Genomic DNA, 23,280 nt, shown 5'->3' on the forward strand with positions numbered 1-23,280 from the left:
CACTCATATTTGGTATATATTTTTTATGTAACTGATCATTTTCTCAGGTCAAAGTTCAGAAAAATCCAGTCTCAAAATAATTAAATTCCCCCTTTTTATCCTGCATTATTTTGCACAACAAATGATTTGAAATGTCAAATTTTCGTCCTTTTCTCTAATGTGTGGGGGATTAAGAAAAATCTGAAATGAACTTTTCAGTTAATACGAAGCTCATATAGAATTCCAATCATCTAGTTCTATACACCTGTACAAAATTGAATTCAATTTCTGTTGATCTCGTACAATGTGTCACGCCTGTGGACCTAACACAAGAGAAAACGGGGATTCGTGAAAAAAAAGTATAGGAACCCACAGAAAGTCTACAAATATAAATAGGGGAAAAAAATGTTTTATTAATTCAGTTGTTGAACCAAAACATTCGACAGCTGTGACAATCTTTATTGAACAAACTGACTTTGTTGGACAGACACGGGAGACCAGTTAACAGTTACAAGGTAAGACGAATTCCTAAACAAGAAATCTTACCAAAAATCATCATTAAAAAATCATTTTATAATATTTTGATCTTATATTTATTTTACTTACACTTTCCCTTGTACAGGACCGCCTAGCTACATGTATTTTGTATAAGTTAATTTGCTCCCATAAAATACACACCACAGGTGCTAGGCACTGTAACAATACTGGTGGTTTGATGCAAAGATTATACGATTTAATACCTCAAAAACTCACAAAAAAGTAACAAAAGGCGAAATATCAAACGTGCTGGAAGTCTTGTCTTACTTAGCCAACAGCTGCGAGAGCATTGATCTTATTGTTGTTTTTGACAGTGATAAATATACCTTACCCCCATAGATGATTTGCTATCATAGTGAGTACATTTAGACCTCCATCCCGTTTATATGTTTGTCAGCAAGGGAAAATATTATTCGTAAAGCATTCCAGGGAGCATACATGAGTAAAATTAATTCGTCTTGTATGTATAATGAATTTATACAAATTAGTTAAAATATGAAAATATGCAGGCATGTAGCTTCAGGAGGGGAAGCCCCCCTTTTTTCACACGTTTTAAGAATTCCGGTTGCAGCGGTGGATTTAAGCCCCCCCTTCCAATTGTCAAAGTTAGCGTAAGTCATAGTTTCGTCGAAAAATATAAAAATTTCTACTCGGCAGACCTCATTTTTACACTACAAAATCTCTAGAATCCAAGAGCTCTCAGGGGGGCGAAGCCATACCAGGGTAATTCATAATTCATTTCTATGTTTCAAGTCGAAGTTCAGTATCTCCAGACTCACAATGAATAATATCTTAAGGACATATTACGCAACGTATACCTTATCCTCTGATATTTTAAAAATATATTCTAAATTTAAAATTATAGCACCATTACATGTTCTTAGACCAAAAAAATTAGCATAAGTTACCAGGGGATTTGAAGAGATATCATATGGGGAAAATTCTCACATTATTCAAAGAAAAATCGACAGAAAGGATCACTTCATTATAAATAGGGATCTGACCTATAGGACCGGGCTTGGTTTTATTCTCTACAAAAAGCTTGTCGATTTCCGTTCTGATTAATGACATTAGGCTGAATACATATAACAATTTGTTTTTCCTAAATCTTTATTTCAGTGAGTAGAGATAGGAGGAACCCTTTCATTGATTTTCTGAGTTTGTTATCTCCAAATGTAATAATTGATATTTTTCTTTACTTCTCATTGTGCATAATGGTAACGTCTACTCTCTCTGAAATTTTATACTTTATGTCTAGGCTATTTATCCGTGGATATAATAAAACAAGCCATTAATGTGTGCAAATTATACAGGCCTAAATGAAATCCAAGGAAATCAGTTACTGAAATATGTAGCCAAAGTCAATGTGATTAAATTCTAGGGAATATACTAATGAAATTCATCGCAGCTCAACGCAGCCAAGAATACCTGTATCAAGTAACACAAAGTGTGCTATTTGTGTCCCCGGAGAAAGTGTGCTTATATTGTTCCGCCTGACTGACAACTTTACATTGGATTGTTACGATCTGATCTCTCTTTAGTGTTTCTTATATCAAGAATAGGCATGCAAAAAGGATAAATAATTGAAAGAAAATGCACAAGTCTATAAAAAAAAAAATAAAAATAGTCTTTGAAAAGGCGAAAAATAAAAACTTTAAAAAGTGTGGTACCAGGTGGATTCGAACCCCCGACCTTAAAAAGAAAGTTTCCACGTTGTAAAAAACTGAGCTAGTCTGACTCTATTAATAAGAGGTATAAATTTGAAGCAGATTATCAAAATCAGGTTTCCTTATTTTTTGTAGGTTTTTTGTGAATTTCGACCCTAGGGCAGGGGTGCCCCTAAAAAATTCCTATCTTAAATTATTCTTTATATCCCAACCTATCAAAATATCACAGTTTTATTTAGGGGCAGGCCTGCCCTGAAGGACTTCTAGGCCAAAATACATGCAAAAATCAACGCTTTAACGGACGGAATGGTGTTTTGGCCAACTTTGGAGGTAAATTGTAAAGTTGTAAATAATAAATATTAGGTATAAAATACAAATTTGAAAAATTTAGACATATATACGGTAGAAAACAACAAACGAAGATTCATTTTTAAATGTCACTTTTTCCGGGAAATTGTTTTCTCCTATAGGTCAATTCTTTTGTCATAGCGAATACATCCTTACTTAACATAAATTCTAGATATTTTTTATTCAAATTTATTTAAGAAGAGGTGTACAAAACTATATATAGACATTAAAAGTATTGCACACAAGTCTTTCGTTTAGTGGAACTGTTCAACTCCTGGGAAGAATCCAATAAAGTTCAAACTTTGTTGTGTATGTCCTTTAGTAATCATTTCATCTGATATTAGTCGACATATCTATTGATTTTAACGATATGTCGCATGAATTAAAATGAAATTCCTATAGATTTTTCGATAGATTATATTGAAAACACTTACTTTGAATCCCTACTGATATTAGTACGTATATGCATGTAGCATTTGTAGGGACGGACTTAGATATGGGGTGGGGTGGAAGATCTGAACCACACATAGTATTTTCTGAGTTATTAATTTCTTTTGTAAAAGCTAGTAACGGGGAAAAAGTGACAATATCCCCTTAAAAGATACACGGACCCCCCTTTTCAAACGATATTTGGTCTGTTATGCAGGTTTGGTGATTTTCTTTCTTAGCTGTCCAAGTCCCATTAAATTTAATTATGTTAATGAAGCTACTTTCAGTTTGAAAAAGATTGCTTGATTTCGAGAGTACTAAAGCCTTAAACGATTCATTGTAATAGAAGGAGACTAAAAAGTATTTCATTTCATGGTCTTAAAACCGGAGCACAGCCGGGCTTTCCCAACCCCCAACCCCCATAATATAGAAAGCGACGTTTTTTTCTTCTTTTAAATAGATGAAATTCCACAATAATATTAAAATTGCTTCCAAATGGCCTGTATTTTACTTTTCATCTCTTTAATTTAGTCTTGTTGTAAATTTTTTTATCACTCGGTCATCAAGAGTATTGATCTAGAGCTGAATTCGGAGAATGTGATCGATCGGGATCGGAATTCGAAAAATTGATATCAAAGTTCAGAGAAGACGGTCAGACGTTGTTGACATCTACTGATCCAGAAAGCCGGATTGTGAAGATGACATATGTACTTGATTTAAATTATCGTATTGATGAAAATAATATTTTTGAAACATCAAAAGATATAATAATGAAAGTAAAACCCAGTTGGAATCGCAGTAATTTAAATTTCAAGGTAAATTTATTGCAGGTGAACTTGAAAAGCGAAAGTGTGATCATGTACGTACCATGTGGGGCATGTACTTATCATGCTTATCTGTTAATCTTTATATGCATATCTAATGTTCTCGTCATCCGGTAGCTTTGCATATGTATGTATGGAACGCCATCACTGCCTTATAGCATAAAACTATGCATTCATTATGTCAATCTATCATAACGTGATGTGAACATATCTTTACGTTATGTCAATTTTTTATGGGGTGATGTAAAAATATCTTTACATCATGTCAATGCTGCATTACATGAAGTAAACACATTCTTCCATTATGTCAGCACTTTATAACTTGAAGTCGGAAGTTCATTACGTGAAGTGAAAATATGTTTACATTGTGTTAAAACTTAATTACGTGAAATGAATGTTTCTTTATATTATTTCATTTCTTTAATATGTGAGGTCAAAATTGCATCACGTCAAGTAAATTGTGTTTTATAATTAAACTTATCATTACATGAAGTCAAAAGTCCATTCCTTTTTGAGAGTGTATATGTCTATTATGTCAAAGCATTATTACGTGATATGGATTTATCTTTATATTACGGCGAGAGCATCATGATGTGAGGAGAACACATCTTACCTTTATGTCAGTGCTTTATTACGTGGTATAAAAAGTGTATAACATAATGTGAACATATCTTTATATTATATCAACACTTTATTACAATGTCAAAACTCCATTCCGTGATGTGGATATATAATTACGTTATGTCAACTCTTATGTGATTTAAAAAATATTTTTATATTGTGTTAACTCTTTATCATGTTGATTCCAAAAGTTCATTACCTGATGTGAAAATACATTTACATTATCTGAAAGCTGTATATCTATTATAATAATGAATGTTGACGACTGTATTTTAATGACTGGTAAGAGGGGGGGGGGGGCCCATTGAGTAGGACGAATAATTATAGACACATAATATCAGCTCCCCTCTTTTCCCAGACATAACCTTATTTTAGAAAATGTAATGTTCATTGAAAGTACAGCCCCCACCCCCACTTATTGTTGAAGTATAGTCCACTAGGGATAATGTAGTATAACTGAAAAAAATATATGACTAATCAAAGTCGGACCCCCCTCTCCGAAATAGGATTTTCGGTCTTGGACAAATTTTTTTGGCTTGTCAAGTTTTTTCGGGTAAATAATTTTTTTTTCTGGCTGACGTCCTCTTTCAAATAAATGCTATGTCACGGAATTAGTTACTGTAATTTTTTCAACCATTCCAAGACCAGAATTCTGTTATAAAAATCTACCAGTCCCTCATGTAAATCAGTTGAATATGCCTTAATAAGCATGCATGGGCACATATTTGTGGCGCATATGGGTATCTTGAAAAAAGAAGGGGGACGGTATAGAGTTGGTGACCAAAGGGGGAAAGCAGAAAAACTCTCCGGCAGGCTTTATAGTTTAAAAGAAAAAAAATTTCAATATAATTCAGCTAAACTTAATGTGAAAGTAATGCAATGTCCTACAATGTAAAACTAATAAATTTATTAATTTTATGTATATTTTGGTGACTAAAGATGGTAGGGCGGGATTTCTGACCCCCCCCCCCCCCCCCTTCCCCAAGCCGCCAGTGCACGTGTGTTATTCGATCGATGTGTTTACACTTTAAAAAAGGACAGTTAAAGACTGATGAAAAAAACTTATGACAGTGTTCTGAGTAAGATCAGAAGTTTAAGATTTTTATTAAAAAAAAAAAGCAATTCAAAACAAAAAAAATGCTGCACGACTCATATTTGATTTATTTAATTATCAGATAAAAGTAAACGCCATTGAATTTCGACGCGTGACTTTAATTCACAGTCGCAGTGTTAAGGCTTTGCACATTTCAAGATTGTTAATCATTTTTCGCTTAAAGTTTTTATATCATTTAATCGCTGAGAATTTATTTTATGACAGTTTTCTCTCCCGCCATTTTTAGTGCTTTCGGAATGCGGAAAATACGTTATGCTCATATAAAGGCCGAGGATACCCGTGTTCGCATAACGTAATAGTGAATCGACATAATGTAGAAGAGTGCGCACAGTTTGACATGAGCTTTTCACATCTGATATGAGATGAAATAGCCTAAGATACATGTATGCTGACAAGAGGCTTAGCATTTTTGACACACTGTAAAGACACAATGACATAATGTAATAACGATTTGTCAAAAAGTAAGGGCAAATTCACATCATGAAATTGATTCACGTCGTCATGTAGCATATTGAAGGCATAAAGTAGTAAAAGAATTGACCACATGTGACAATTTTTTCAGATCATGTAATGAAATTCTGACATCGTATTATAGCGACTTCATATTGAGTTAAAGATAAATTCACATCATGTAATGAACTACTTAGACCAAATAGTAGAGAGTGCACATAATGTAATAATGAGTTGAAAATATATAAAAACATTTTTACATCACGTAAAATTGTTTTGACTTGATGTCATAAAGAGCTGATATAATGCAGTGGAGGATTGGCGCAATGTAATTAAAGTGCGAGTTAATGCCATAAAGACTAAACATAATGTAATTGAAAGTTGACATAACGCAATAGTAGTGTGTGTAATTGTTATAAAGAGTTGACATAATGTAATGAAAGGTTGACACAATGCAATAGTAGTGTGGACTAATGTCATAAAGAGTTGACATAATATAATGGAAGGTTGACATAATGCAATAGCATTGTGGGTTAATGTCATAAAGAGTTGACATAATGTAATGGAAGGTTGACATAATGCAATAGCATTGTGGGTTAATGTCATAAAGCGTTGACATAATGTAATGGAAGGTTGACATAATGCAATAGCATTGTGGGTTAATGTCATAAAGAGTTGACATAATGTAATGCAAGGTTGACACAATGCAATAGTAGTGTGAGTAAATGTCATAAAGTGTTGACATAATGTAATGGAAGGTTGACGCAATGCAACTGTTGTGTTCTGTTATAAGGCAGTGACGGCGTTCCATATGTATGCTTATTAAAGTTGTCAGCAAGGCATTCAATATGATTATACCCCTAAATATTTTCATGGTACATGTGAAATGTTAAAATGGCAATGAAATAACTTTTAATTAAAACAGACTATGGTGGATGGAGTGATATTTTTCAGTACTAGAATTTTGATCAGATTAGAAAAAAAATGCAGAGATTTTTACACTACAGTCCACAATCAGCATATCTGTTTGTGGATTGATTTTTTTGTTACCTGAAATAAATTGATATGCATGAAGAGCATGGTAATAATTAAAGCTACAGTCATTTAATTGTACATGCTAAGATATATCATTTAATTGTAATGTATCTGAAGCTTCCCAATTTCAAACGGCTGCTCAAATTATACTTTATTTATATAAAATTAATTACTTTGTATGAGATTATGCTAAATAGTTGACATAGTTGACAAAAATTAAAATGTTCTCTTAAATTCCAGGTCTTTGATGAGGGTATAACAAATAAACTGTTAGGAGTTTTTCAAGAATCCAGTATAGGACAGGCTAAAGACGTTGTTCTCATTCGAGTGTATGGTGAAAAGACTGACTTAATCATTGACCGAAATGCAGAAAAGAAAAATATGGCTGAACTTTTTGAGGCAGGTCTGTGTCCACCATTGTATGCCACCTTTGAGAATGGTTTGGCGTATGGATTTGCTCAAGGAGTCACATTAGATGAGAAGACAGTGAGAGATGAAACGATTAGAAAGTAATGAAACTTGACAAACATGCAAAATTTTGAATAATAAATAGTTTTCTGTAAATACTACTATAGATTGCAGTTAAGTGTGAAGTTTTATGTTAGGCCAAGATCTAGTTTGACAGCTACGCTCAAGGTAAATAGTACACGCCTCCCAACCCCAAGCTTTACAACTGGAACTTTTTTCTAATTGCTGATTGGTTGCTCGTACAACAGACTTTTTCTGTGTCAATGTTGATAAAATGAGTTGACCGATCATGTTGACCAATCCCTGGTATATAAAAAATTACTATTTTCTTTTTTTAGCTCACCTGAGCCAAAGGCTAACGTAAGCATTTCTGATCAAAATTTGTCCGTTGTCTGTCGTTGGCGTTGTTGTTGGCGTCGTTGTTGGCGTTGTCGTTGTTGTAAACTTTTCACATTTTCATCTTCTTCTCAAGAACCACTGGGCCAATTTCAACCAAAATTGCTACAAAGTATCCTTGGGTAAAGGGGATTCAAGTTTGTTCAAATGAAGGGCCACACCCTTTTCCAAGGGGAGATAATTATGAATTAGAAAAAAAATAATGGCATTTTTAAAAAATCTTCTTCTCAAGAACCACTAGGCCAGGAAAGGTGAAACTCATGTGGAATCATCCTCAGGTAGTGTAGATTCAAGTTTGTTCAAATCATGACCCCCAGGGGTAGGGTGGCGCCAAAATGGCTGATCAAAGTTTAACATAGGAATATATAGGAAAAATCTTTAAAAATCTTCTTCTCAAGAACCACTGGACCAGGAAAGATTAAACTCATGTGGAATCATCTTCAGGTAGTGTAGATTCAATTTGTTCAAATCATGACCCCCTGGGGTAGGGTGGGGCCAAAATGGCTGATCAAAGTTTAACATAGGAAAATATAGGAAAAATCTTTAAAAATCTTCTTCTCAAGAACCACTGGACTAGGAAAGATGAAACTCATGTGGAATCATCCTCAGGTAGTGTAGATTCAATTTTGTTCAAATCATGACCCCCAGGGGTAGGGTGGGGCTAAAATGGCCAATCAAAGTTTTACATAGGAATATATAGGGAAAATCTTCTTCTCAAGAACCATTGAGACAGGAAAGATGAAACTCATATGGAATCATCCTCAGGTAGTGTAGATTCAAGTTTGTTCAAATCATGACCCCCAGGGGTAGGGTGGGGCCAAAATGGCTGATCAAAGTTTTACATATGAATATACAGGAAAAATTTTAAAAATTTCTTCTCAAGAACCACTGGACCAGGTAGATGAAACTCATGTGGAATCATCTTTAGGTATTGTAGATTCAAGTTTGTTCAAATCAGGACCCCCGGGGGTAGGGTGGGGCCAAAATGGCCGATAAAAGTTTTACATAGGAATATCTAGGGAAACCTTTTAAAATCTTGTTTTCAAGTACTTTAAAGCCATGCTTAGTGATATTTATAGGGAATCATCCTGAAGTATTGTAGATTCATGTTTGTTCAAATTATGACCCCCTGGGGGGTTTAAATTCAAGCCCCCCCCCCCCCCCCCTTCAGCAAACTTTCAGTTCTGATCTGATGTGTGATTTTTCCTAGCCAATTGCTCAGGTGAGCGATATGGCCCCTGGGCCTCTTGTTAAAAGAATGCTTTAATACTGTTTAATCTTGTATTTTATGCTAATTGTGTTATATTATTAAGGCATCATAGGCATACAATACAATAGCCTATGGTATATAAAACAAATGCAATACATTTACTATGCTTTGCGATAAATGATTTTGCTTTTGCTTGCATGCATTGTTAACTTTATTGAAAAAAATATGGAAATGACTTTGTGCAATAATTTTTGTAGACTTATTGCAAAAGAGATGGCAAGACTTCACACTGTACAGCCGAAACACATATCCAGCAAAAATAGTGCCATGTTTGACAAACTGAGAGAATGGTTTAACATAATTCCAGAAAGCTTTTCTAAACCAGAAATGAATGATAAGTATGTTAATTACTGTAAACCAACATTTATTCGCTAAAATAGTTTGCGACGATTAATTTTCACGATCAAGCCTATTTTGGATCTGTTGTTAATAGGCACATAGACTTTGAGGAACTGTTTGCGGCAAGAAATATTTGCAATGACAGAGCCCTCGCTAACCTCGCGAAAATGTTGGTTTACAGTATTCATCGGCAAAGGATTATTTTTGTCTTACTTTTAACATGACTCATTAACTTTTTAATCTTTTAAAAGTAAACAAAATTAATAAAACATTACATTTATTGTAAATAAAAACATGAATTCAACAAAAATTATGAATACTGTAAACCATCTTTTATTCGTGTGCGAGAAATTTTCACGAAGTTCGCGACAGCCTCGTCATCGCGAATATTTCTCGCCGCGAACCAGTACTTAAAGTACATCTCCGTCTATTTAAAACAGATCAAAAACGGCTTGATCGCGAAAATTAGTCGTCGCTAACTAGTTTACTCCTGGTTAATCGCGAAATAAAGTCGTCGCGAATAAAAGTTGGTTTACAGTATTTGGTTGTATGAATTATTTTTAAAAATTACTCTTTTTGATTTTGAAGGTTTAAGACAAAGATTCCATCAAAGGAAAAACTAGAATCAGAATTATTAGAACTAGAACAGTGCATAGAGGGCCTGGGCTACCCAAGTGTGTTCTCTCATAACGATCTCTTGCTCAAAAACATCATCTACAACAAAGAAGAAGGTAGCATTTGTAAGGAGATGGGCAAACATGACGAGAGATAAGCCCATAGCGCAACAAACATGAAGGCGAAAAATTAAATCTCAATTACTGTAGACGTACTTTTTTCCACGGGGTCATAATTCCACGGAATCTCAATTTCTGTTTAATCCGCGGGTAGAAAATTACGCTGATTTTCTTGACTGTCACTATATGCCTTACATTTATGTTATGTACGCTTGGACAAATTTTCACGGAAGATTTGTGACCGCGTACATAGCGTAAATTAATACCACGCGGAAAAAAGTACTTCTACAGTATATCAAAATTTTCCGTAAAATTTCATCTAACATTAAAGTATACTTTATGTAAAATCTCTACCACTCGCACAAATCTTATAACGATTGAATTTATTTGCCTTTGAAATATTATACACACACGAAAGAGGACAAAACGAGTCATTTTTTTCACACTTTAACACTATTTTTTGATATGAGTGGGTTTTCTCTCCATTTTTTTGACAGTTAATCCTCAAAGTTTGTTTACAAACATACATATTTTAGTTTCCAAAATTATGGAGCAAAGACCCACTATACCTTAAAAATATAATTTTATGACATAACTTTTGTATCTTTTCCAGAAATACTTGAAGTCCCTTAAGTCAACGGTCATATCACAAACATGATATAAATGTCCGAATTCATCAGGACTTTTGCAGTGTAGTGGTTAAAGTGCTAGTCTCAATTAAGAATGCAATTCAGGATTTTTATTGCCAGGGTTTGAACCCAATGGATATCACATTATTATTTTTTTATACAAGAATAAATTTTAACAAAAAATTTTACTCAAAACTTTTTGTTTATCATGATTTCATAAAAATCAACGATGGGAACTTTACTCGAAATACTAAATTCACACTTGGAATATGATTTTTATATATCTGAAGCTAGTGGGCTTTCTGCACGCTAAGTTCACCCATCTCCTTTGTTTAGAATTACATTTAATCAATTTTCTTACATTTCACAACATGAGGCTCAGTAAATTTTTTCTTAAAATTGAGAGAGAAAGGGAGAAGAGAATGGAGGGAAGTGAAGGGAGAGAGGGAGAAGGGGGTTGCCTAACATGTACATGTAGAAGAAAAACAATATTACAATAAGTAGTTTCTGCTTGTTAGAACTTTCAAGACATTCTTTTTTTACATAATCTGTACAAGTTGATAAGTCTATGATAAGGAACAGTTTTATGTTAAATTCTTTTATGTTGCAGGAAAAGTGACTTTTATTGACCAAGAATATGGAATGTACAACTATCAGCCTTTTGATATTGGCAATCACTTCTGTGAATATGCAGGTTAGTTATGTTTAGTTATGCCCTCCCTGTGGTGGAAACAGTTGGTCCTTTCTATGAGAATCGGTAATTATTTTATACAGACATTTTCATGTTCATCATCAGTTAAGACAATCATACTTTACACCCTTAAGCCATAAATATATGCCTGCCTGGTATTGTTGATGTTTCCAAGAGAATTGCATTCAAAAGCTTCTACGAAATAGGTGTTACACTGACACCCAGCTGGAAGTATATTCTTGTGGAGATATTTTGTAAGTAACAGAATGTCATTGTCTCCGAGACTTAATTATTAATAAGGGAATATCTAAAATCCTTTCATATCAAAGAGAACATCATAACAGTGTTAACACTTCCATAATTCACAAACCATTCGGTACATACTGTAAGGTATCTTAAATACTTTTCCTTTGACTGACTAAAGTACGTGTTGTGTAACATGTTTACCTGCCAAAAATAGATCCCTAAGTAATATTTCCTTGTGTTTTGTAATTCCAGGAATTGGAGATGTAACGGATTACTCCCTTTATCCAGAGGAAGCATATCAGTTGTCATGGATACGGGAGTACCTGGAGGAGTGGTCCAGACTGACCAGTGGCCCTGCAGTGACCGATACTGACGTCAGGAAAATGTACTGTGGTGTAAACAAATGTGCACTGGTAAAGGGACATAATGTTTGCTTTACGTTCAGCTAAGAGGATTTGTATTTCAATATTTTTATGCTGGGGCATATAGTGTTTGTCATGTCCGTCTTCCGTCCTTCCGTCTTTCCGGAATGCAACTATGCAACTGCATCAACATTATTTTACCTTGACCTTTCCTTTGACATTGACCTCACTTTTCCTAAATTAGTGTCAAACTTAATATGCTGATACATACTGATGTAAGCAATTCAACTGCATCAACATGTTTGACCTTGACCTTTCATTTGACCTTGACCTCAGTTATCTTTAATTAGTGTTTAGCTCAGTTTTAAAGATACCATTCAAGATATTTTTATCAAACTTCATATGCTATTAAATACTGATGAAAGCAATTCAACTGCATAAACATTTTTTGACCTTGACCTTCAACTCACTTTTATCAAATTGTGTTTAAGTCAGTTTTAATTAAAGAAATCATTCTAGATATTTTTATCAAACTTCATATGTTGATACATATTGGTGAGAGATATGCAACTGCATCAACAATTTTGACCTTGACCTTTCCTTTGACCTTGACCTCACTTTTCTTAGATCATTGTCAAACTTCATATGCTGATACATGCTGATGTAATCAATTCAACTGCATCACTATTCAAGATATTCTTATCAAATTTCATACACTAATACAAATATTCATGTTGCATTACTAATATACCCTCGGCAGGGCATTCATGTCCTATGGACATTATTCTAGTTTTTAAAATGACATTTATTTAAAGGACTTAAAGTTTGAAACTTTCAAAGCTGGGGTTTTTTTTTCAACAGAGAGCATTTTAACAGTCTGACCTCTCTGTTTTTAGGCAGCTCACTTCTTTTGGGGAGTGTGGGGAATCATCCAAGCCAAATTTTCCAGCATCGATTTTGATTATTTAGAGTAAGTAGTAATTCAGTTCATATGCCATTTAATTTACAATTTAGGCAAAATATCAAATAAAAAAAAAAAAAAATACTTTTCAAGTTTTTTTTTCCTTTTTGAAGCCTACACCTTAAATGAAAAAAAATCTATCACTTTAGAGAAACATGTATACATGTATTATCAGGTTTTATATATTTTGTTGCAGGTATGCTGTTATTAGATTAAATGAATATTTTGCAAGAAAGAAGGAGTTTCTTGCCCTTCAGTGAAAAATATTCTATTTGGATCATACCATGACCACCATATTTATACACCACTAGAACTTCTTGTTTTTCAAGCAACATCTAAATCATGTAATTGTTAAGTTTATAAGTGCCTTTGCTTTTATTTCTAGAATTTGAATTGTAATTATTTTTAAAATTTTATATTTATGATGATGACATTTTTTATGTCGTAAATAATCCACATAAAACTTTGGAGAAATCCCAAGAATGGAGGTTGAAAAACGTGTATATGAAGAAATCTCATCTCCTTTCGACATATACATGTACATTGTATTCCAGATATTGATGTTCAAGATACAAAGCTCAGAAATATGTTGGCAAATTTCTAACTTACAGTATCAAATTTAAGGTTAAGAGTCCAAGAATGTGTTCTAAAACACATTTATGATATACAATCATTTTTTTCCAAGTAAAAAAAAATTGTTTTAAATATTATGACATCTTGAGCTGTAGATTTTATTTCATGAAGGAATTTCCAGATATTTGAAAGAAATATGGTATATATTTTTATATTTTAGAAATAAAGCACTGCAAGAAACTATTTGCTTTTTGTAAGTGAAACAATAATTTCAATGCCTGGTATTTCAAAACAGACAATGAAAATTCACCTTGTTGAACTTACGTCATTTGTATAAGGATTAAAACTTTAAGTCTACAACTACAGTGCTTTTTATTTCAGTGTTTTTATCAAGAGTTTTAATATGACATATTGCAGTGCCCATGCAGTTAATATACTGACAATTTCAGCCATCTTCATAAAATTAATTCTACTGAAAATTATTGCACCCAGGGCTAATTTTTACCGATTTTCACAGCATATTAGAATTATGAAAAAAAATTCTTCTTTTATAGCCCTCCATTGTTAAGATGAAATATCATTAACTGTAAAATCACATATTTTTGTGGGGGCAAATTTTTCAAGGTCTGAGAAAAAAATTATTGATTTGTGGCGATTTGAAGTGTTAGTAGTGCTGCATATTAAATTTTACATTTTGTGGTGGTCATGAATTCATAGGTCTCTCCATACCTCGAAAACAATGAAAATTAAACACCCATGAAAATTTGTGATTTCACAGTTCATGTACTAAGTCAAAAGTCAAATCTATAAGATAGATATACGCAAATTTCATCTTTCATGACTGGTGGTTTAATGATATTTTGATATTGAAATGTGTATTGTGATGTACAATATGTGTCAATTCACACAAGTTTTTGAGAGAAACAATCTACAAATTAAGAAATCATGTATAGACAGAAAGACAGTGATTATGTTTCCACAAAATGTTAACATTAAAAATTGTTAACAATGTTAACATACATGTGTCTAAAATTTATATTCATATTATGTTAAGCATGAGATACTCTATAGTGAAAGTTAATGGATTATTTTCCTCCAGAACAATTTTAAAATTAATGTGTAAATTACTAGTTCACTAGTAGAGTTACTGCCTTATTATTGATATTATAGTTTTTTTTGTAAAATACACAAATTTTTTACTGTGTATGTGATCAGAAATGGTGAACTGAAGTTATTTTTTTCCATGTATATATGAGATGGCTTCCAAATCTTGAAATTCTTTACCATAGTTTTCAAATTGTCAAACTGTTGTACATTTTCACTTTTAAGACTTAGTGGGACCATAATTATACCACACAGGGTAAAATTATTATGCAATATAGGCCATTGAAACTTAATTTTTATTCTATTTCCATTTAAAAATTTTGATTGCAATTTTGATTTTAATTAAAGAATTTGCCAAACTTATGCCCTGTTCACACGGAGAGTTTAATTCGCAATAAATTAATGCGAAGTAATTTAAACTAATGCGAATCAAATTGATGCAAATTAAATTGCGTTCAAACGACAGTTAATGCGAAGTAAACTAATGCGAATTAAAATGTTACTTCTGCAGCCCGGCGTCAACATGGCTATTATGACGTCATATGCAAATCATGTCACCTTATGCAGACGCAGATCCATTTGACATAATGGCAAAGTGTCTGTATATACACATTTTAATGATTAACAAAATTTTCCTATGTTTTTCACTCAAAAATAGCACAAGTACCTATAGCTGACCACCGACAAGCAGCATTTGACTAAATTTTGCCATTATGCATGCGTCAGAATTTAATTTGAATTAGCTTCGCTTAGCGTTCACACGGAGCTAATGCGAAGTAATTTAATGCGCAGTAAACTAATTTGAATTAAACTAATTTGCATTAAATTCTCTGTGTGAACGCTAAGCGAAGCTAATTCGCAGTAACTTTACGTTTTTAATTCGAATTAAACTCTCCGTGTGAACAGGGCATTATATAGGACTTGTATAGTTACCCTAGTCGCAGTCATTACAAGGGATTTTTGTATTTATTAAATGTAAGCATTTTTTTTAATCCACTGTGATAAAAACAATAGCCTCTTGTGTACTCAGGGGCACAGAGAGGATATGTAAGTCAGTAAGGTGATACATACTTGTATTTTATGAAGTTTGTAACCATGAAGTTATATATTAATGACTTCAGCAGGGTTTTCAAAAAAAATTAAAAAGTGATTGGAGGTACATATGTACCCTGGAGCAATTGAAAAAATGTTATTGAGTTTTTCTTCCATGTATCAAATCTTTTGGTTGGTACAATCATCATTTCAGCCATGTCAAAATATTTATATAGGCAGATTTTAAAAGACCTGCTTAAGTCATTATGATTAATTGAACATGGATCTAGTTGTGAAAAATATTAATATAACTGTGATATTGGGGGTATTGTAACGACATTAATATTTACAATAAAATGATTGTCAATAAATTTGTTCTTTTTTTAATTTAATTCTTATTTTTATCAACCAATAATAGAGTACATTTATGCATTTACTTACGTTAAATGTACAATTTTAAATTAAAAGTTAAAATTTAAATTGAGATAAATAGGAAGTCACATGGTTTGTGTGTTTCCTCATGTCTGTTTTAGGTGGATAGAAAACATGAGTTGGATATTTTGAATGTGAAATATAAAGACTACAGCAAATGGGTTTCCTCTTCTAATGTAGAAGATTTGAATAAATTCTGTTTCATAGGAATATAAAAACAGGTCAGCTAATGAAGATCGAAGCACAATAAGTGCACATCAGAATTTCAACAATTTCTTGAGAAAAAAAATCTCCAAAGACTATTCTAAGAAAATGAAACTTTTTTTTTTAAAGAATGTGTTAAAAATAAACATCTTTCATCCTTTTCTTTGCATTAAAGCACGCTGATCTAGAGGGTGTTGGTGGAAGTGGGGTCAGAGGGTTCAGCTTTCTCCCTCTCTTAATTTTATAAAGCAGTTAAAATATCTTGGACCTGCTGATTTGGTTTGTCAAGATTTTTGGCTTAGATTTTACTGGAATGCACCCCCCCCCCCTTTTGGATCCTGGGTCTGCGCCTGTTCTAATGTTATAATTTAAAAACGGAAGAGTGTCATTTCAGTTTATATTTTCTGCATTGAATAAAGTAAAACTTAACCATGGTTGAGGTTTTTTTGGCAGGGGCGTATTCTATTAATCTTTCGAATCAGACGAGGTATGGGTTATTTAAACATTCTACAGATAGAGGGCGCTGGCCGAACAACTTCCTTTTTGAATGGGATGTTGAAGGTAAAGGTTTGCTGCTTGCAAAGCCTCTGATTTCTCTAGTAAGATGTCAATAAAATCAAAATTAAAGAACAAACAAAAGAAGAATAAGTATCAATTGATATATTCTCATTTTGAATAGACAAAAATTTCCCAAAGGAGAGCATTTATTCCTCATCAAGTTTATGTTCTTCTCTGTCGATTCGATACTGAAGTTGATTTTTTTCCCCCTTTTAGTTGTAGAATGGCTGGAAAGCATTCGATTTCAGAGTTCTACAATGGCAGGAGCATCTTCATCACTGGGGCCACTGGATTTATGGGAAAAGCCCTTCTAGAAAAGCTTTTGAGAGGATGCCCTGGAATAAAGAATGTTTACATTCTGGTCAGACCAAAGAGGGGGAAAGATGTCAATCAGAGACTCGAGGAACTCCTTAGTTCCAAGGTAAAATGATTCAGAATTGTCTTTCCGGCCCCATCTGGGTTCACAATGTAAATCTAGACACCTAGGCTCGACAGGAAATGAAAACATTGCCATAGGGACTTGCTTTTGGAGTGTAAACAGAAATATTTATCAAATGTGTCATACAACAAGTAACACAGGAAAGCACTGAATGCCGTTGGACACATACTTCACTTTAACCTCTGAAACATTTCTTTAATTGACAAAGCCTGGAAGGGCAAATTAAATTGGTAAATATGGGGAAATAAAGGGTAAAAAATTAATAACTATAACCACCAATTATTATAACTAACAAATAATCATTCACATTTATATGGAACATTAACAATCCTATTGAAATTGTTAGCTATATTAAAAGCTAGAATGTCAACCGTCAAAATTTGTAACTTTTTACAACCAATTCAATAATATTTTGCTTTGTTTCATTTTTTAAGCTGTTTGAGAAGCTCCAGAGACAGAACCCAGATTACGCTAAAAAGGTTGTAGCAGTGACGGGGGACATTCTCCATGAAAACCTCGGGGTCAGTCAGAGGGACGAGGAGATGGTGATCAACAACGTCTCTGTTGTCTTCCACTCAGCGGCCACGGTCAAGTTTGATGAGGAGATGAAGTAAGAAAACATAAGTGAAACAAATAAACAATAAAAATCAAACATTGGATGAAACACAGTATAGAGTGGAATTCTTTTGCTCTTACTGTTGAGTTAAATTCATTAAGTTGCTCAAAAGTAAATAATACTAATGATAATAATCAGTTGAATATGGCATTGCAATTTTTTTTTTTACAGATTATCAGTAGAAATGAATGTGGTAGGAGTCAACAGAATGATTCAGTTTTGTAAGAAAATCAAGAACTTAGAGGTGAATATTAATCTGTACTCTTTGTTTCTAGTAGTGATATAAAATTTTGTTTCTCCATCATCTTAAATTCTTAGAAAAAACTGATGGCAGTATTTATTCCATGTCTTGTAATCATATTTGTTAATTTTTTAGGCACTCTTACATGTTTCAACAGCATATTGCAATTGCAATGTAAAACACATTGAAGAGAAAGTGTACGATCCACCATTAGCACCTCACAAATTACTGGATGCATGCGAGTAAGTTCTTTCAGACAAATCATTCTTACTTTGTATAACAATATAATCATGAAACTTGTATGATTGCTAAAGTGATTTGTGAAAAATATACTTTCCTTTAAAATTTGGTATCATTCCATTGCATGATAAAAAAAATTACTGATGAAGTTTATATCTAATATTATTTTATTTTTGTAAAGATGGATGGATGGTGATGTTCTAAACACTCTAACACCAAAGATGGTAGGAGACAGACCAAACACCTATACTTACACCAAAGCCATTGCAGAATATCTGCTGTACCAAAACAAAGATGACCTCCCCATAGTTATTTTTAGACCCTCCATTGTGGGGGCTTCCTGGCAAGAACCAGTTCCAGTAAGTTACCAAGAATGTTTTGGATTTCATGTTGATATATGAAAAAAAGTAGACGGATGCAAATTTTAAATTGTTCATTACATGGAATTTTTTTGGGTTTACCAATATATATAACCAGATGTTTTAAGATTGAAAATTTAGAGTGTGGAAGATGATATCTAGTTAATTAAATGGACCATTTCACAATGTATAAATTTTCATGAACAGAATTGAAAGATTAATAGAGGAATAACTGACATACAAAATGTGTACATATTTCTTTTGTTTCAGGGATGGGTTGATAATTACAATGGACCAACAGGACTTTTAGCAGCTGTAAGTAGGAACAAAATAAATTTACTGCTGCATTCTGCCATTCTCATAAAGTGTTTAGATCTGTTTTGTGTCTTTTAATTCAGAAATTTTACAGAATTTGTACAAATTATTGCTTGATTAGAAAGATGGTGTATATATTGTTTAATTCACAAATCAGCAGTTCTTGGAGGCCTATTGCTCTATGCATAATATTACATGAAGGAACTTAATAATTTGTATAAAATTGATATCGATCTCGTTGAATCCTCTCTTCCACATACAGATTGGTAATGGCTTACTGAGGATCATGAAGGGTAACTTTTATGGAACTTCAGATGTTATTCCTGTTGACATTGCTTCTAACATGATGATAGCAGTAGCCTGGGATACAGTGGTGAACAAGTAAGTTTTGTGAAATCCACATTTAGTTTATTTGAACATTTTGAAGGACTTTTCATACTTGCTGTTTTGTATGGCCTGTGGAAGAAAGGCCATACATGTACGTACAAACATCCATACGACTAATCTATAAATCTGGGAGTCATAGGTTGAAGGAAGAATTCTGTAGACTTGGCTTTTACTGTTTGGGAAAATATAAAATTTTATTAAATGCAGACTGCTAATTTTGAATTGAATATTAGAAACAGTTCCATGGAAAACTTGAAAATTATGTTGATCATTAGAATGTCACTTATTTGTGCTACCATTGTATGTCATAAAACTTTCATTTTCATTTTCTTAGGTCAGATGAGCTACAAGTGTTCCATTGTACCACTGGACAACTAAACAAGTTTACTTGGGGAAATATGGGTAAGTTCCCAATTTTTCAAGATAAATTATATATTCCAAGATAAAATTTGAAACCTTAGCAAATCAGAAATTAAATTTAGCATAGGAATACTTTTGAAAGGAGAGTTACATGTTTTAGAATGTAAACACATAAAACAGAGATTCTTTAGACTTAATTGATAAACATGTACATGTAAAAGATTTTTTCTAACAAGAAGAAAAATGATTTGAGATTTTTTTATAACTATGGTCAGACTTATTTCATGCAGGACTTTTTAATCTGAAAAAGAAAGTCAAATTTAAAAAAAAATGGTTTAAATTTCAACTTAAAATAGAATTATTTGAAGTGTAATTTTCCTCTTCTTTTTTTTTTTTGCAGAACGCATGTCCTATGAATATTTCATGAAGAATCCGGTTAACACAGTTGCAAGGATTCCCAACCCTCGCTTTACAAAGAACTAGTAAGTGATGAACATTTGAATATCATTGTCTGCCAATTAGTAAGTGATAAACATTTTCAAATCATTTACTGTCAATTAAAACACAGAAAATATACATGTACTCTCAATATGCAACGTAAAGAAAGAAAAATTCATACTACTGATACCAGAATTTTTTCTGTCTGTGTTGTTCTGCCTAGCAAAGGAGATATTAAAGTAATGATTAGCACACACGTATTTATATTTAAAAAACCACTTAAAGATATTAAGATGATCATCTTGTCAAACAATGAACATGAGATGCAGTTTAACAAGTGTTTTGCAATGAACATTGGTAGACTTTCTAAATGTGTTGATTTTATCAATATTCATATTGTCTGATTTCAGTGTGTGGCATGAACTCTGTGTCTTGTTTGACCATGTCTTACCAGCCTACATTATGGACATGATGATGTGGGTCTCCGGTAAACGTCCCATGTAAGTGAAATGATATATACATGTACATTTATCTCAAACATACTGAAATAGTCAAAGGCATAAAACAAGTTTTCATTATTTTGTAGCTACATGCATATTTTATACAAGTGACTTTTTAAGGGTTATGAAATAAATTTTCAGAAGGAAACACTGTAGAAACGATAAATTCTGAGATAAAAAAAGAAGTTTGATAAAACTTGATTAGTATGATATGTATCTGTCAGCATGTGCCTTTAAGGTTAATACTGATATTGATGGTGTTTAGGTTTCTAGGTCATATGTTATCTTTGTTAAGTTTTAATAGGTCACATTCTATATAATGCATCCAAATGGCAAAGATTATAATCTGATAATTTAATGATTTCATATATGCACAATACAGGTGTTTGAAAATAAATATGAACTTGTGATTTTAAAATTAGAATGAAGTGTTTGTATTCTGATTATGAATTATATGATGCAGCTTCAAGGACAAAAACTCTCTCTTTGTACAGTTACAGCTATTTTTATAAAAAGTATAATTTTTCCCTATTTAATCCAAAAGAAAACTAAAATTTTGATAGACTGTTAGGTTATCTCTCATGACTGTATGATATTGTTTTCATTTAAGATTTGTGAGGATTCAAGACAAGCTAAGGAAGGCAGTCGGGAGTTTGGATTACTTCACACAGAATGAGTGGATCTTCTCCAACAAAAACTATCATGCCCTGTTAGAGAAGATGTCACCCGAGGACCGAAAAGTAAAAAAAAACTTTGTTATTTATAAAAATAAAATGTATTGAGGGTTTTGTGCAACTTTGCTGTATTGAGCAGCTATGCTGCAAGTATTAAAAAAAAGCCTAGAGAAAGTTTTCGTGTCATTATGGGTTGCAAGAAATCAGAAAAAATAATCCTTTTGTATAAACTGTATTATCTTTGCAACTGTAATATGTTGTTTATTTTCATAAAACTGACCTCTATTATAAGAAAATATGAAATGTTGAATGCATGAAGGCTTTATGCCGAGTGTTTATGCTGCTAAAGGTTTTTTGCTTGTCATCTTCTATATATTTGTTTACTTTTTATTATCAGGCTTTCAATTTCAATATAAAAAATATCCACTGGCCTACATACATGGAGTCCTACTGTTTGGGCATCAAACGTTTTGTTCTGCGAGAGGAGCTTACAGAGTTGTCAAAAGCTAGACAGACCCTAAAGAGGTAGAATATTCTTTATCTTTATCCATCCCTGTGTTTGAAATCAGTGATATGTTACACAAAATTTTGGGATTTCAATATACATGTATAATTGCAAAGCTCAAGATGAAAATATTAACTCCCAGGACTGTTTAGGGACTGCTATAATAAAGTTTGCAACATTAATATGAGTGCAAAAAATTTATTGTTTTTGTTTAGCAGTTTTTAGTAAAATTATTTCACGTTGTTATTTTTAGGCTTCAGAGGATAAACTTTGCAGTGAATGTGTTTCTGATCATAGCTGTGTGGAGACTGTTAATTAATCGTGTGTCCGTGGCAAGGAGTCTATGGAACTTCCTGTTGGGATGGGCCATCCGCATATTCAAGCGCATGCCCAAAGTAGTCAAGTCCTCATGATGAAAATCCATGAAACATTTTACAAGCATCTGTGATAATCTCTTTATAAACTTTAACATTATAAAACAAAATCGTAAGCAGTAACTGATAGGATTTAATGGTTAAATCCTTTGTGTTGATTTAATATATACTAGTATATTACCTCTTACAAATTTTTACTTTAAACAAAAGACAGAAAATGTATGAAAACCTACTATATAAAAATTTACGTTTTTGCAGGAATTGCAGGGAAATAAAGGTGTAAGAAAAACTGTATATTATTGTTTATGTCTTTTTGAATACTAGAATATTGTCTTGACATTTGCATTTATTTCATGAAGTCAATGAGGGAACATTAAAAAAATCTTAGAAGATCTTTTCAGTAATACTAAGGTACAAGTAATCATTGGTGTTCTGATGCCAGTGGGATCACCAATAATATCTAACGACTGTTTGTGATTGCAATGTTATGTACTTTAATTGTAAAGTTTATGACTTTGTTCACATTGCTACTCGAGTTCATTGGCTTTTTAAAGACATCGTACTAGTTACTGATCTAGAGCTGCTCATAACAATGACGAAAAAAGACGATGACAACTGATTATGCTTACAACTTTACAAGACAGACCTTCAAAATACACACTGTTATCTAAACCTTGTACAACACAGAAACATGGCTTCTTTTTAAAAAGGTAAAATAGGGCCGGTTAAGCAATCTAAACAGTATGTAGAAAGTGACAAACATATTGCTCTAGTTTAGTGTTATGCCTAGGTCACATTTAAGCCGGCAAAGTGGCAGAATCTTATAAAA

General features: G+C 32.7%; 2 protein-coding genes across 2 annotated transcripts; both read left to right on the forward strand.

Annotated features, from left to right (window-relative positions):
* Positions 1 to 3,618: 3,618 nt before the first annotated feature.
* On the forward strand, positions 3,619 to 16,141 carry LOC134252327 (ethanolamine kinase 1-like). The gene is made up of 8 exons (XM_062734768.1): positions 3,619 to 3,775; positions 7,245 to 7,513; positions 9,336 to 9,476; positions 10,066 to 10,208; positions 11,451 to 11,534; positions 12,030 to 12,190; positions 13,036 to 13,109; positions 13,297 to 16,141. Exons 1-8 carry the CDS (start codon positions 3,659 to 3,661, stop codon positions 13,358 to 13,360), a joined length of 1,053 nt encoding a protein of 350 aa, XP_062590752.1. The 5' UTR covers positions 3,619 to 3,658; the 3' UTR covers positions 13,361 to 16,141.
* A 1,049-nt stretch (positions 16,142 to 17,190) lies between these two features.
* Positions 17,191 to 22,634, forward strand: LOC134252330 (fatty acyl-CoA reductase 1-like). Its single transcript, XM_062734770.1, has 13 exons — positions 17,191 to 17,424; positions 17,877 to 18,052; positions 18,230 to 18,302; positions 18,435 to 18,541; positions 18,721 to 18,898; positions 19,169 to 19,213; positions 19,476 to 19,594; positions 19,935 to 20,002; positions 20,361 to 20,442; positions 20,809 to 20,898; positions 21,509 to 21,638; positions 21,970 to 22,097; positions 22,331 to 22,634. Exons 1-13 carry the CDS (start codon positions 17,227 to 17,229, stop codon positions 22,488 to 22,490), a joined length of 1,554 nt encoding a protein of 517 aa, XP_062590754.1. The 5' UTR covers positions 17,191 to 17,226; the 3' UTR covers positions 22,491 to 22,634.
* The last annotated feature ends 646 nt before the right edge of the window (positions 22,635 to 23,280 follow it).

This window comes from Saccostrea cucullata, unplaced genomic scaffold (assembly GCF_032062105.1).
Source record: "Saccostrea cucullata isolate Sc308-1 unplaced genomic scaffold, CSIRO_AGI_Scuc_v1 ctg4214, whole genome shotgun sequence".
Taxonomy (NCBI): Eukaryota; Metazoa; Mollusca; class Bivalvia; order Ostreida; family Ostreidae; genus Saccostrea; species Saccostrea cuccullata.

What these genes read in the sequence shown, in the direction of transcription:
- LOC134252327 (XM_062734768.1), top strand. Translation starts at nt 3,659, where the DNA reads ATGACATATGTACTTGATTTAAATTATCGTATTGATGAAAATAATATT. An exon ending in TCACTTCTGTGAATATGCAG is followed by an intron (nt 11,535 to 12,029) that starts GTTAGTTATGTT and finishes TTGTAATTCCAG; the next exon opens with GAATTGGAGATGTAACGGAT. An exon ending in GTGTAAACAAATGTGCACTG is followed by an intron (nt 12,191 to 13,035) that starts GTAAAGGGACAT and finishes CTCTGTTTTTAG; the next exon opens with GCAGCTCACTTCTTTTGGGG.
- LOC134252330 (XM_062734770.1), top strand. Translation starts at nt 17,227, where the DNA reads ATGGCTGGAAAGCATTCGATTTCAGAGTTCTACAATGGCAGGAGCATC. An exon ending in GTTTACTTGGGGAAATATGG is followed by an intron (nt 20,003 to 20,360) that starts GTAAGTTCCCAA and finishes TTTTTTTTGCAG; the next exon opens with AACGCATGTCCTATGAATAT. An exon ending in CCTCGCTTTACAAAGAACTA is followed by an intron (nt 20,443 to 20,808) that starts GTAAGTGATGAA and finishes GTCTGATTTCAG; the next exon opens with TGTGTGGCATGAACTCTGTG.